Source organism: Triplophysa rosa, linkage group LG2, assembly GCF_024868665.1.
Source record: "Triplophysa rosa linkage group LG2, Trosa_1v2, whole genome shotgun sequence".
Taxonomy (NCBI): Eukaryota; Metazoa; Chordata; class Actinopteri; order Cypriniformes; family Nemacheilidae; genus Triplophysa; species Triplophysa rosa.
Genome location: NC_079891.1, coordinates 1,918,523 through 1,932,136, shown reverse-complemented (window position 1 = coordinate 1,932,136; position 13,614 = coordinate 1,918,523). Strand labels below are relative to the sequence as shown.

The window sequence follows — 13,614 nt, the reverse complement described above, 5'->3', positions numbered from 1 at the left end:
ATTCACAAGATGTGGAAACAGATGCTCTGTGGCTTATTTGGATATCTGATATAGTATTACTGTATCAAAGGCCCTTTTTATAAAGCTTTATTCCACAATTACACACATTACAGTGTCATAGGTCAATACTGATGGTGGAAAAACCGAGTGATTAAACTTTGCATGTGATTCATTACCCACTGTACTTATCCTAAAATCTCTTACTGTGTCCTTTATTCATTTCATCATCTAGTTGCAAAATGTGAAAAGAATCATTTGACATCTGTAAGACACTGTAAGACCCAGTAACATTTTAACTTAAAGAAGAAATGTGAAATTTTATTGTTCAAAAAACATTTATTGTGTTATATTTTTTGATCTGAGTATCACTTCTGTAATACAGAGAATTGTATATTATTTGCTAATGACAAATAATTATTTATTAATTATATTAATTATTATTTATTATAATAATTTATACTTTACAATGTCATTAGTTTAATAACACAGTTTAATTAATTAATTGTTCTTTTAAAAAGTAATACAACTTTTTACCATATAAAATTTGGATGAACCAAAATACTAGTAAACATTTTTATTATACAAAAAGTTTTGTGCACAAAGAGAGATACTGGAGATACTGTTTAGCATTAACTTCGAATAAGTCAGATGAAGTATCATGTGTTATACTGTATACACATCATCAATAAAAGATATAAACATTTGAGTAAGAACACAGTAAAAAAACATAAAGCTGCTTCAGTAAATCTGTTTAAAAAAATCACTTCCCCTTTTCCCCTTTGTATTAAAAATGAATGAATACTGATCGTCAAATTTTAGTATTTATTGCAAGACTTCTATATTTTGGGCAACTGCAGTCTGTGGTTCTCTCACAGTGTAATTCATCATTGGCGGCTTAGTTGATCGATTCAAAAGATCTTTCTATTAAAACTTGAAGCTTCAATTAGTTTTACTGCATTTAACTTCACCCATTATGAACTTTGTAAAAGAAACAATGATATAATTTTTGATGTATCCTTGTTAAAATCTTAACAAGGATTTTCATACATTAAAATAGAATGTACATATATAAATAAATCTAGAAATTTGCATTTTACTACACTACTGTCAAAAGTTTAGAGTTCATTTTCTTCTGATAATCCTAAAAAGCTTTTATCTGAAGGCTTATGACAAAATGTTTGAAATATTTGTAGACAAAATTATAAGTGTGCCAACATAATTTAGGGAAAGTTTTTTTTTAAATGAATGACTTGAACTGAAAAGTGAACGAATAAATAAAAAAATAAAATGTAGTTTAACTTGACCCAACAAAACCTTTAAAAATAAATTACAAATAGATGTTACATTATAAAAAAATGTTGAATAAAGATCATTCGATTCTGAATTGAAATAAAAAAAATTTTTTATTTTTTTTTTAATATTTTTACTTTTTATGCTTTTTCACATCATCAAGAACTGATGGGAAATGTATATAGTTGATGTTAGAAGGTCGGTGTTGTTTTGTTGTGAATAAGATTTTTGTGAAGTGATCTTTTAGGTAATTAGTGTTTGTTTGATGAATATTGGCCCTGTTTAACACATCTTGTGCTAAAATGCATCATGTATATATATATATATATATATATTTTTTTTTTTTTTTTGTCAACATAGGCTCATTCCCATGAGTTAACTATTATTTTGAAATGTCAAAAAAAGATGATTAAGTGCCCTTAATTTTTGAATGGTAGAGTATTTAGTTTAATCTGTTTGATTCAAACCATTGCCAAAGCAATTTAGTGGAGACATCTCGTAAGAAGAATGTGTTTGATATTTTAACATTAAATAAAAAAACTGATAAAACAGAACTGTGGAAATCCCTACTATCTAGATGTAAGCCTCACCGAGGAAGACCTTCATGACGTATTAAAGAGTTGAGGATTTTGAAATCCCCTGACAGACGTCACATTTTTACAACCTAGTGCTCTTTTATCGCTTTGTTTTTATTTTCACAAGCAGGTATACATATTTTCTAATCTCTTAATCTCTGCCACACCTTTACATTTCGTATTATTCAATTATTCAGCGTGCTTCATGGATTACGATTCCGTTCAGCTAAATCGGCCGCTTTCCCCGAAACCTTCTTAACGCTATACGTCGTTCTTAAATTGTGATGATATTATCTAAACAAGGTGCATCAGCCCAAAGAATTTGGAGTATATTTAAAGAGAAAGATTGTGGTATAAACTGCGGCGATACAGCATTTTTTTTTTTGGCTAAATCAAAGACGGCGCCATCCGCGGAGCATTTTAGTGCAATTATTCCGTGAAAAATAAACAATTTATGCTGCAATTATAATGATAGAAAAGTTAACCTGCCACGGCAGCAAATTCAGCAGCTTTTGGATCTTGTTGGTCTAACTTTGTCAAGACAAACTCAAAGGAGCAGCCCCTAAATTCAGCTTTTTTATAATATGTTGATTATTTGTTCCGCGTTGCTTTTATTGAGAAAATAATGACACTATAGCAACATACTGTATATTATGATAATGTAAATAAGGGGTTCCCAAACACAGGCTATCTCATATGGCACACTTTTTATTTTTCTTGTCATGGATTAATACGTTTAATTTCAATATCAAAATTGTAGGAATGCACAATTATGGCATACTTGTTTCTATTATTGCCATTGATATTGTACGTGTGATTATTAATAATGTTGATTATAATTTAATGTTTTAATAAACGCGGCCATACATGCTTCGCGCTGCAAATGCGCCGCTTGCGCATCCATGGTGTCCAAGCACAATGAACGTGTGTGAACTATACAAGTAATTGTTAGTTGCTGGAATAAACTCTTTAATGCACCGCAACAGCAAGTGGCTTTGCGTGACCCTCCGACCCAAAGTTTGAGAACCTTTGATATAAATGACCGTATCAGTTAGTTGATACACTTGGGCATGAGATTGCGGGTTGGCACGCTCCCAACAATTAAATAATATCCATGGTTGGATTTAATTTGTAATTTGTTTTGTTTTTATCCTATGTTTGTTTTTATTCTAAAGTGCTTGTTCTCACATAACGCAGTGAAGCAGTCAATGTATAATAATTGATTGTCGAACGATCGATATCCATTAATTCAGCACCACCACCATGGCCACCACCTGGTAACGTGGGACGTAAGAAAGTAACCTCCTAAGGTATAGTTCGGGATACGCCTATATGGAGTTAAGGTGTCCCTTTATAGTCTTCGTAGCGCGCTTAGAGACAACGTTATCGGGAAACGCAGTCCTGTTCTTGTGTATGGAATTCCAATCCTGCCAAAATTAAAAATAAATAAATACAAAAATAAATCCATGAAGAAATGTAACAAAGCGAAAATAAATAAATAAAACAAGAAATTGATTTTCCAAAAATATAAAAATGAACGGAAAAAAAGATATTTAAACGTATATTATTTCTTTCTTTCTTTAAACATTTATTTATTTGTACATTTTTGTATGTCAACATTTTTGAAATACAAAAACTATAAATAAATGTTTAAATAACCATATAAACATGATACGTATTTTTCATTCATTTTTATATTTTTTGAAAATTAATTTCTGTATTTACTCTCGGTTTTTTACATTTCTTCATGGATTTATTTTTGCATTTATTTATTTTTAATTTTGGCAGGATTGGAATTCCATACTTGTGATCAAGTTCGACATGACTTTTAAGTCTGAAGCAAACATCTACACGTTGACCACAAGGGCGGCGCTATGCTCGCACGCGCCTCCCAAACCATCAAGAGAAGAGGAAACATCCGGGTTTTCTTCAACCGAAACAGTCGCGAATGCGTGAAGCAAATTCAACAATTTGGCGACGAAAAGAGTGATTTCATTGGACGTTTCACTCGTTTCTTGTGTGACATGGCGGTGAATACATTTTTCTTATCATTTCTCAATGTACAAAACCTGTAACGAAAGCTAAAAACAACAAAACAGCAATCCATCGACTGCTACATGTATAGGAAAAAATGGCGGATGTGTTCAAATATGTAGACGGAGATTAATAGAGGTCTACAACATATTGTTCAATATGAGGATTCTATGTGTTACATCTGGGAGGTTAATTGTACATTACATTGAATTTGTGTATAAATAAAATACCCAGCAGCAGCATCAACACAACTGACTCGCTTGCTGGTTAGCGGCTACGCGGGTTTCAGTTTGCACAAAGATTCTCCGTATGTAACGTTACTGACTTGGGGTAGTAATGAAAACGTTCGTGTCAGTATTAAATGTATTTCATGTTCCATCTCTTGATGTGTTTTCAACCAGGCAAATGACGCCGACTTCAGCGGCGCGCTGTCGGGTAAGTCGCAGTCTGATGAAGACCGTCGACGGTACGGACCGGAAAGCTCAAAAGCCTCGCGGAACTCGAAGCACAACTCCCGGTCCAGATCGCGCTCGGTGGAGCGCAAGCGCAAATCAGGTAAATCGTTATTTACTTTAATAGTGACTCACAGTTAAGCATTTTGGCAGACAATGCATTCATAATATAAATTATTTTTTATAATAAGCAAATGTGTTGGACAATTTCAGATTCAATGTTTTTTTTTTGCCACATACACAGTTCAATATGTAATGAAATCCTTATTCTTGTTACCTCTATGGACTGTACAAAAAAAAACAGATATATTAAAAACTACTAATAAAATAAGAACAACTCTTAACTTTTCTCCTTATTTTCCCTTTATAAATAATGTATTGGTAAGCGTGTTCCTTTACAAAAAAAAGTGAATGAAAATGAACACATTTGGCCCCTTTTTTTGTCTTGTTTTCATAGTAAAAGCACAAATGAACTCTGGTTTTATTACAAAACAGGTTAATTGGTTTGTAGTTGTATGTGGCAAAAACTACACGGTTGGACCAAAAACAATGGTGTTTGCCAAGCGAGGCGACTTCCATTCCACTCAGTTGTTGTTTGTTGTGTTTTAGGAGACAAGAGGCACAGACGAAGCCGAAGCAGAAGCAAAGAGGTAACTAACTTAAGTCCGTTGATGTCATGTTGACCTGTAGTTAAACTGATAACAGCATCAGTCATTTTACAGCTGGCATTTCTAGTTTTAGCGCAGGATGAGTATGAAGCTTAGACGAGAACGAAATGCCAGACTGAGCAGAAAACAGTGAGCTAATCACATCTAAGCGCATGTAATGTGATTTTAGATTGTGTAAATCATACATGTTACAGATGAAGAGAATTGTTTGGGAGCTTTTTTGAACGTCCTTTATTTAGATCACATGATAACATTTCTATAATAAATTATACTCAGCGTGCTAATGCACGAAGAGACACACTGAACAGAAGACGCTGCTGACAGATAGCAAAATTATGTGCCTACTACCTGGACAGGTAACTATCAGTCATTCAAACTCATTTACTTACAACAAGACCTATCTCTCTTTGTCACACAAGACCAGTTGTTGCCTTTTTGTAGTCACCAGCTGAAATTTGCTATTGAAACATGTAGTGATTAGTACTCATGTAAAGATAAGGCGATTTATGTTTTAAATGTATTATGTGGCTGTAAAATGCCGTATGATCATAAAGTTAACATGAAACATTTGCATCCCATGTTGCGTTTGTTACTTGAGTAAAACTAAATATTCAATGGAATCAATATGGTGTTGGGACTCCGAATCATATTCATCGCTATAATTGCCATTATCAAATTAATGTTAATCTGCATTAAATTACGAAATGAACGATTGGTGAGAGTTATAGAATGTTTTGTCGGCCAAGTTTTTACATTTTGATGGAAGCGATTTTCTTTTTTACGACAAACTGAATAAGTAAATGGGGTTCATTTTGAGTTCATGTTCACTTTAATGTTTTTAAAAAAGGTCAGTGCATGCAAGAAAAACGTCAAAAAGACCAAGATGTAGGTTTGTCCCAAAGCTGTAATGTGCTTGTAACATGTTGCCCGTTTGGCAGACAGGACGTTTTTGATTTTTCACAGGGTTCTGTCTTTTTGACCCTTGAACTGGGTTTAAATGTGCTGGTTTGTGAAATGTCACTGTACACGTTGCACTCGTTGGATGGTGGTGGAAGTTGGGATAGGGCTCTTATATTATAATCTCAAACGTTCAAGTGTTTTTCTTATAAAAAAAATACTTGGCAGGTTTGTCCTCAAACCAATGTACTAACTCTCTTTGTTGCACTATTTTCCTGAAAGAGACCCAATTCTTCTTAAAACAGGTGAGGAGGAAGGACTCTCTGAAATGCCGGAGCGGATCCGAGGAGCCGGAGCTGTCGGATAAGGGCCGCGACAGGCTGTCAGAAGACATGGAAGAGCGTCAGCGTCGCAAAGAGAGGAAATCCTCCAGGACGAGAAGCACGTCGAGATCACGCTCCAGGGAAAGGTGACGGTTTTCACTTTTTGACAAACACATTTATGGTGTACAGTCTGTTCATGCTTGTTTGTGTTTCACTAAAGACGACATCATAATCGTAACTGGGACAAAAGAAGATCTCGCTCGCGCAGCGGCGACCGAAGATCGAAGAGTCACGAGAAAAAGAGACGTGGCAGATCTCAATCGAACTCCAAAGGCAAACACAGACATCGCAGCAGGAGTCACAGCAAGAGCAGGTGGGCGAATAAAAATGCACACGTGTCCCTGCGGGTAAATGAAAAAGGTGGTTTGACATTCCCAGTTTCATCTAGGGAGAAGAAAAAGAGAACAGAGAAAACTAAGAGGAGAAGTCGCAGTCGGTCAGCCACTCCTGTGGCTTTTAGAGGCAGAAACACGGCCATGGACGCTCAAGAGGCCTTGGCCAGACGGTAAAGCATCACTTGTGTCTGGAGACAATAATCCAGATGAAGAAGTTTCCTAGTCTATCATATTTATAAGTCATCTTCACAATTTCAGGTTAGACCGAGCGAAGAAACTTCAAGAACAGAAGGAGAAAGAATTGCTTGATAAACAGCAGCAGGATAGAGCAGCAGGTGAGTCGTTTGACTAGAAGCATCACGTGCGACCCAGCACTTGGTCCGTCTGATGGTTCACGGGTCGCCGTTTTTTTTTCAACAGCAGCGGCTCCGCTGTCATGCGACACGGTCACCGCAGCGGCCGGTCCGGCCTTGAACGTCGCGGCGCTGCTTGCTTCCGGCACGCAGGTCACCCCGCAGATCGCCATGGCTGCTCAGATGGCGGCGCTTCAGGCGAAGACGCTAGCGGAGACCGGCATCGCTGTGCCAAGCTACTACAATCCCTCTGCGGTCAACCCCATGAAGTTTGCCGAGCAGGAGAAGAAGAGGAAGAGGTTGTGGCAGGGGAAGAAAGAGGGGGTGAGGACACGGCACAGATCAGCCAAATATGTACTTTGTACGTTTTGGTTCATCTGAGTGCTAAACACGTGTTCGTGTTGCAGGACAAGTCGCAGACGGCTGAGCTCTGGGAGAAGCTCAGTTTTGGCAACAAGGACCAAAACGTTAAATTTCGCAAACTGATGGGCATCAAAGTGAGTGGTTTGTTATATTTAACATGCGACGTTTGAAAAACAACACGGTTTTGACTGACGGTTGTGTCCGACGCAGGGTGAAGAGGAAAGCGGCCCCTCGGGAGCAGTGAATGAAGAAGGTATGAAGACGTTGCAGCAGCAGGAGGAGATGTTTCGTAACCTGGACGTCCAGTACGAGATGGCGCGGTCGCAGACGCACACGCAGAGGGGAATGGGCCTCGGCTTCTCCTCCTCTTTCTCTTCCAGGGGCATGGATGCCGTCTGAAGCGCGCTTCTCCCCTCTGTAAACTCTCACGTTCGTAGAGAATACTGGCACGTCAGCTCGCGTAGATATCGACTTCATCAGATGTGTCGTTTTATTCAGTGACCGCTTCATCTCGGAAGAATTCACATGTAAATACAACCGATCGTTAAATCAAGATTTGTTGCTTGGTCTCTGATAACTGTGTGTGTGTGATATTGCAGTGCTCGCATTGGGAGTTAAGGTGGGGATTGTAATTGTACAACTGACTTCTTTTGTATTAAAACTGTGTTTACAGATAGTCTCGTCCAGTGATGTTTGCGGTATCTGAAATGCATGCGATGGACTAGTACGCACTGATATTGTTGGCCTTACATCAGGTGGCAGGGTAACAAGTGTATTTATTTATGATCGTGTGGGTAAAACCATTGTCTGACTTGCATAATGCTCGGTGCGTTTTCCATTCGCTTTCATATCGAGCAATACAGTGTTCGAGGCTGTGCTTCATCATGAGTACGGGACAGCAAGGGCACTGACTGTAACATAAACCTCCAGCCGAAGTGAAAGATTGATTTGAAATGATTGTAGAAGTCAAGGAACTGCTGTACTTATGGTGCAGGTGATGGATGGAGGAAGGTTGTGAGGGAGAGAGATTAACTAATAAAAATTTAAATTCTTCAATTGCATTGGTATACAGGTTTCAAGGGATTGAAAACCATGATGAGGAAACGTTGGAAACCAACGTTTGAGACTTCAAGCCCACAATTTCTTCCTAATAAAGTAGCTTGTCAAACATTAAGAAATACTTTTGTTTTTTGTTGTTTTATAGCATTGTAATATGAGTTTTTTTCGTTCATCAAAATCGTTCGTTCATCATTCCAAGTTAACCGTCGTAATTATTAAAACTGATTCAGGATGTTTATTGTCGTGTGTACTTTGCTACGATGAAATTCTCATTTCATTTTTCATCACGAGAAGATGAGTTGAAGGGCAACAATTAATTTACAAAAAAGTTGCAAAGGCTATCAAATATAGTTGGATATACAGTGAAGGACAAATCATGAAAAATATGTGTTGCAGATAAAACTAGTAACACTAGTGTAAATTGTGAATTGTAGCGTATTAAAGGGATACTCTAATAATTCTGTCATGAATTATGTAAATTAATATATTGATTAATAAGTAAATAAATAAAAATGTGTTGTTCTGTTAAACACAAAGATATTTGGAAAAATGTTGGCAATTTCCAGTTGTGGGACATTGACTTCCATAGTAGGGAAAATGTAATGGCAGTCAAAGGTGCCCTAGAACTGTTTGCTTTCCTAAATTCTAAAAAATATCTCATTTTGTGTTCAACAGAGCCAAAACAAACCCTACTCTGGTAGTCAATGTCGTCTCGGAGATGTCAGTTGCTAACATTTTTCCAAATATCTTTGTGGTAAGCTGAACAAAGAAATGTATACAGGTTTGGAACAACTTGAGGGTGAGTAAATGATGACAGCATTTTCATTTTGGGGTGGAGTATCCCTTTAAGTATCAACACTTACTAGTCCAATTCAAGATTGTAACTGTCATCTGTACTTTAACGAATTGTTTTATTTACAAAAGAAGTAGATGGACATAAGAAGCAAAAGACAAAGCCAATAAAAATACGAATGCATACAAAGGGCAAACAATAGCAGATAACACACAATAACAAAACTTCACCATGCAATATATGAAAGCAATAGACAACACAAAACAGTAAGAAAATGTAACTCTTCCACAAAAGTGACATAGTTAACTAAAGACTAATAGAAAAACAAGTTTATATGAAAGTTGTTGATGATGCATGCGATGGACTTTTTAAAACGTGAACTGCGTTTCCTAAAAGCATCAAGGTTTCTGAGGTAAATATCAATCACTGTGAAAATTGTATTATAGTAAAAATAAGTGTATTAACCACTTGGCAGATTCATTGCCATTTGAATTATCGTAGTTGTAGCACAGATTTCATGGTTAAACTGTGGTTACTGTAGTGGTTAATAATTGTTAGGGATTTTTTTTCCGGGTTACGCCTCGATGTCCTGACCGCGCGCGCGCTTCCATCATGCAGCTGTATTTGGGAATGTCGCGCACACTTTTTGTCGTCGTCCTCGTCACTGTCTCGAGCGTTGCGCACGGTGGTAACGTGCTCGTGTTACCGGGCGAATACAGTCACTGGTACAACATGCGCAACATCGTGGACGAGCTGCTGAACCGAGACCACAGCGTGACGGTTCTGGTGAGCACGGCTTCAATCACCGTGAACTTTAGACAGCCGGAGCGCTTCCAGTTTGTGGTCTTCAATGTGTCTCTACAGGCGCGCGAGCTGCACGGTCTGAGCGAAGAGCTGGTCAACATCTGGATGCAGTACCCCAGACCGAACATGGTCCGGACAGGTCTCGAGATCATGAACCTGCTCGGGAAACTGCGCGAGATGCACCAGACCATGTGTGACGCTATGCTGCGTAACGCAGAGCTGATCGCTCGTCTGAAGGCTTTAAGGTTTGATGTGCTCTTATATGACCCCATGATCATATGCAGTGACCTGCTGGCTGAAATTCTGGACCTGCCGGTCGTCATCTCCCTGAGGTTTTCTCTGGGTTTTTCTATGGAGAGGATGTGTGGACAGATGCCCGCGCCACCCTCTTTTGTCCCGGTTCCTCCGTCGGTGATGACGGATCACATGAGTTTCACTGAAAGACTGAAAAATGGGATTGTTTATGCTGTTTATTCTGCTGCGTTTCGGGTGGCCTTCAACAGTTTGGATAACTACTACAGTCAAGTGTTAGGTAAGAGCAAACAAGCTAAGTTTGTATTTTTTTACTGTGGTTAAAGTACCGTAAAATTCATCTCAAAATTGCATTGCAACAGAAAAGCAAACCCACCATTTTTTTCAAAAATAAGATTAGGGTGTGTGAATATAATCTCTTATTGAGGCATGGGGTGTCGCGTTATTTTAAAACATCATTTAAAGAAATCTATGTGTACACAAAGGGAACATTATTCACCTGAACATCCACGACATAGCTCATAATATAGCGTTTAATAGGAAATTCCTTGAAAAATGCAGCTTTTCCCGAAGTTTTGTCAGCGCCTTACGGTCATGATAACGAAACAGCGCGAACCTAGTGGCGTAATGCCGCAACTGCAGCTACAAATGACAATCCACCGTGTGCAACTATGTAGTCCCGTTTATTTTGAAGACACCAGACATGTGAATTTAATCAATTGTTTTTATGAATTAAAGTTAAAATGGTTTCTAAATAACCTTTTTTTACTTTTTTTTATTGATACAAACTGAACCAATCTTTTCAATTATTTGCTGAAATTCAGCCCAGCAGTTCAGAATGTGTGTGCATGTTTACTGCTGTAAATAGAGCAGAAGTTTTGCATTTAATATGAATGGCTGTTATTGTTCATCAAAATGTTCGAAGAGTTTAGTAAGCGCCGATATTTCTGTCTTTCACAGGTAAACCCACAACTATGTGTGAGATGATGGGAAAGGCCGACATCTGGTTGATCAGAACCTACTGGGATGTTGAGTTTCCTCGACCATTGATGCCTAATTTTAAATTTGTTGGAGGATTACACTGCAAACCTGCCAAACCTCTTCTAAAGGTAACGTCTCTGACAGACAGCATTACAAGATGCTTGACCTGTGTCTGTTTCTTTAACAATGATTAATAACTCACATAAAACTGTATTTATGAATAGTTTTGTTATCATTTTGTGTACTTTGTTGTTATTTTGTACAACTTTAATATCATTCGTGGTTCATTACCAGTTTGTCAGTCTGACAACCTTGTTGTCAGTTTTCTTACAGCATCACAAATCATGCAAGAACACAACTACAGTGTTGTAGAATGTCTTTGTGTGTGTTGTTAGGATCTGGAGGAGTTTGTTCAGAGTTCAGGAGATCATGGCATTGTCGTGTTTTCATTGGGAACTTTGGTGAATAATCTGACAATGGACAGAGCAAACATGATCGCTTCTGCTTTCGCTCAGATCCCACAAAAGGTCTGTAAGGTCTCATTCTTTCCAAAGCCGCAACGAGTTCTCACTTTCAGCCGTCTTTTTGCCAGAAGTATTTACCCAGTCATTAACAACAGGGCTTTAACATATCCTTCCTAGAATTAAGAGATGGTCTGAAACAAATCATTACAAACTTTTATTTAAAGCTAAAAACAAATCTGATAAGAGCACAAAGGTAAAGGGTCGAAGCACAAAGTACAAGATATTTACATGAATTTATGAGGCAGTGATCTATACAACCCATGAAGCATTGTGAATGATGTCATATACACACACAGTAAACTCAGCCATAAAATAACAGCGAAGACAAAATAAACTGACAAAAGATAGAAGAAATAACATATATGAACTCAGATGTACACTGAAGAAATGTTTCATGAAACTGACTGTTGTGACTTCGGTGTTAAAATCCACAGTGCAAATGTTACTAAGTTTCCTTGTGTGTATATTTGCACAGGTTGTGTGGCGTCACAGTGGGAAAACACCAGAAACTCTGTCCCCCAACACAAAACTCTACGACTGGATCCCACAGAATGATTTACTTGGTAAAGAAAGTGTCGTCATGTGTTCACGTCACATTATTCATGTCCAGTGATGTCAGAGACATGAAGATTTGTTTCATCTCGTAGGACATCCCAAAACGAAGGCCTTCTTTTCTCACGGTGGGACGAACGGACTGTATGAAGCTGTTTATCATGGTGTTCCTATGGTGGGTTTACCACTGTTTGCTGATCAGCCGGATAATCTCAACCATATGAAAAGCAAAGGAGCTGCTGTCGTCCTCGACGTCAACACCATGACGTCCAAAGACCTGGTGGACGCTCTCAACACTGTCATTTATAATACAACGTAAGTTCAAGAAAAGAAAGAAACTGTTGTTCGATTACTTCATGGGTTTGAGCCCCAAGCGAAGCAAAACATGTAAATTGGTGTTATATTTGAAAACCTTTGGTCACGGAGTCAAATCTTCACATGTAATAGTGAACAAATGTGGCTATTGTACAAAACGTTCCGTATTCAGTATTAAATTCATTTTTGTCATTCTGAAGAATGTTCTTGAAGATGTTGTGCTTTGTTTAATAAGGTACAAGGAGAGCATGATGAAGCTGTCCAGAATTCATCACGACCAGCCCATGAAGCCTCTGGATCAGGCCGTGTTCTGGATCGAGTTTGTGATGAGGAATAAAGGAGCGAAACACTTGAGAGTTCAGGCACACGAACTGACCTGGTATCAGTATCATCTACTGGATGTCATGGCCTTCTTACTCACTATTTTTACTCTCAGTGTGTTCATTTTCATCAAAACCTGCTGTTTTCTTTACCGCAAGTGTTTCAGGAGGACTGTTCCTGATCACAGAGCAAAAAATAAGAATAAAAAAGAGTGAATGTACAATATCGTGATAATGTGTGTTATGCTGTGCAGTGTGTTCTCAAGAGCAAAAAGGAATACATGAATATATATGTGAAATGAATTTATTCTCAAGTTTGTATTTCATTTTAGAAACCATGTTGTGGTTTGTTGGTGAAATTGGAACCAAGGTTTTATAACAGCTGATGGGTCATAATAGTATTTGAAACGGAAAACATTGTAGTGTTTTTTGGAAGGACATGGTTTTCATACAAATGTAAAAGTTAAAGCACTACAGTAAATGTTATGATTTCTTTATTTTCAGATTACGAAAATGTTATTTGTGGCGAGCTTTATGTGTATTTAGCAGCCATTTTATTCATGGTATTTATTTTAGATTTTCTAACAATTTTGCACAAGCTAGATGATGGCCTGACTAACAGCACCACACCTTCAACAGAAATAAAAAGAATATCTTCACGCTC

The 13,614-nt window shown here is 37.7% G+C and overlaps 2 protein-coding genes across 4 annotated transcripts; both read left to right on the top strand.

Moving 5' to 3' along the window:
- The first annotated feature begins 3,772 nt into the window (after nt 1–3,772).
- On the top strand, nt 3,773–8,499 carry rsrc2 (arginine/serine-rich coiled-coil 2). 3 transcript variants are annotated; one of them, XM_057351600.1, is made up of 10 exons: nt 3,773–3,895; nt 4,301–4,454; nt 4,961–5,001; nt 6,222–6,385; nt 6,460–6,612; nt 6,688–6,804; nt 6,893–6,969; nt 7,055–7,311; nt 7,395–7,484; nt 7,561–8,499. In XM_057351600.1, exons 1-10 carry the CDS (start codon nt 3,890–3,892, stop codon nt 7,747–7,749), a joined length of 1,248 nt encoding a protein of 415 aa, XP_057207583.1. In that variant the 5' UTR covers nt 3,773–3,889; the 3' UTR covers nt 7,750–8,499. The 3 variants fall into 3 exon arrangements, with proteins under 3 accessions (XP_057207583.1, XP_057207591.1, XP_057207601.1); XM_057351618.1 differs by lacking the exon at nt 3,773–3,895 and adding an exon at nt 5,296–5,375 and having other exon boundaries at nt 4,380–4,454; XM_057351608.1 differs by lacking the exon at nt 6,688–6,804.
- Nucleotides 8,500–8,741: 242 nt separating this feature from the next.
- On the top strand, nt 8,742–13,609 carry LOC130565042 (UDP-glucuronosyltransferase 2A2-like). Its single transcript, XM_057351577.1, has 6 exons — nt 8,742–10,538; nt 11,219–11,367; nt 11,635–11,766; nt 12,239–12,326; nt 12,411–12,630; nt 12,866–13,609. The coding sequence occupies exons 1-6, from the start codon at nt 9,815–9,817 to the stop codon at nt 13,164–13,166; spliced, it is 1,614 nt and encodes a 537-aa protein (XP_057207560.1). The 5' UTR covers nt 8,742–9,814; the 3' UTR covers nt 13,167–13,609.
- The last annotated feature ends 5 nt before the right edge of the window (nt 13,610–13,614 follow it).

Excerpts from the sequence above, each read along its gene's own strand:
- rsrc2 (XM_057351600.1), top strand. Across the intron at positions 6,386-6,459 it reads AGATCACGCTCCAGGGAAAG|ACGACATCATAATCGTAACT; the intron begins GTGACGGTTTTC and ends GTTTCACTAAAG. Across the intron at positions 6,613-6,687 it reads AGGAGTCACAGCAAGAGCAG|GGAGAAGAAAAAGAGAACAG; the intron begins GTGGGCGAATAA and ends AGTTTCATCTAG.
- LOC130565042 (XM_057351577.1), top strand. The coding sequence starts at position 9,815 with ATGCAGCTGTATTTGGGAATGTCGCGCACACTTTTTGTCGTCGTCCTC. Across the intron at positions 11,767-12,238 it reads TCGCTCAGATCCCACAAAAG|GTTGTGTGGCGTCACAGTGG; the intron begins GTCTGTAAGGTC and ends ATATTTGCACAG. Across the intron at positions 12,631-12,865 it reads ACTGTCATTTATAATACAAC|GTACAAGGAGAGCATGATGA; the intron begins GTAAGTTCAAGA and ends TTGTTTAATAAG.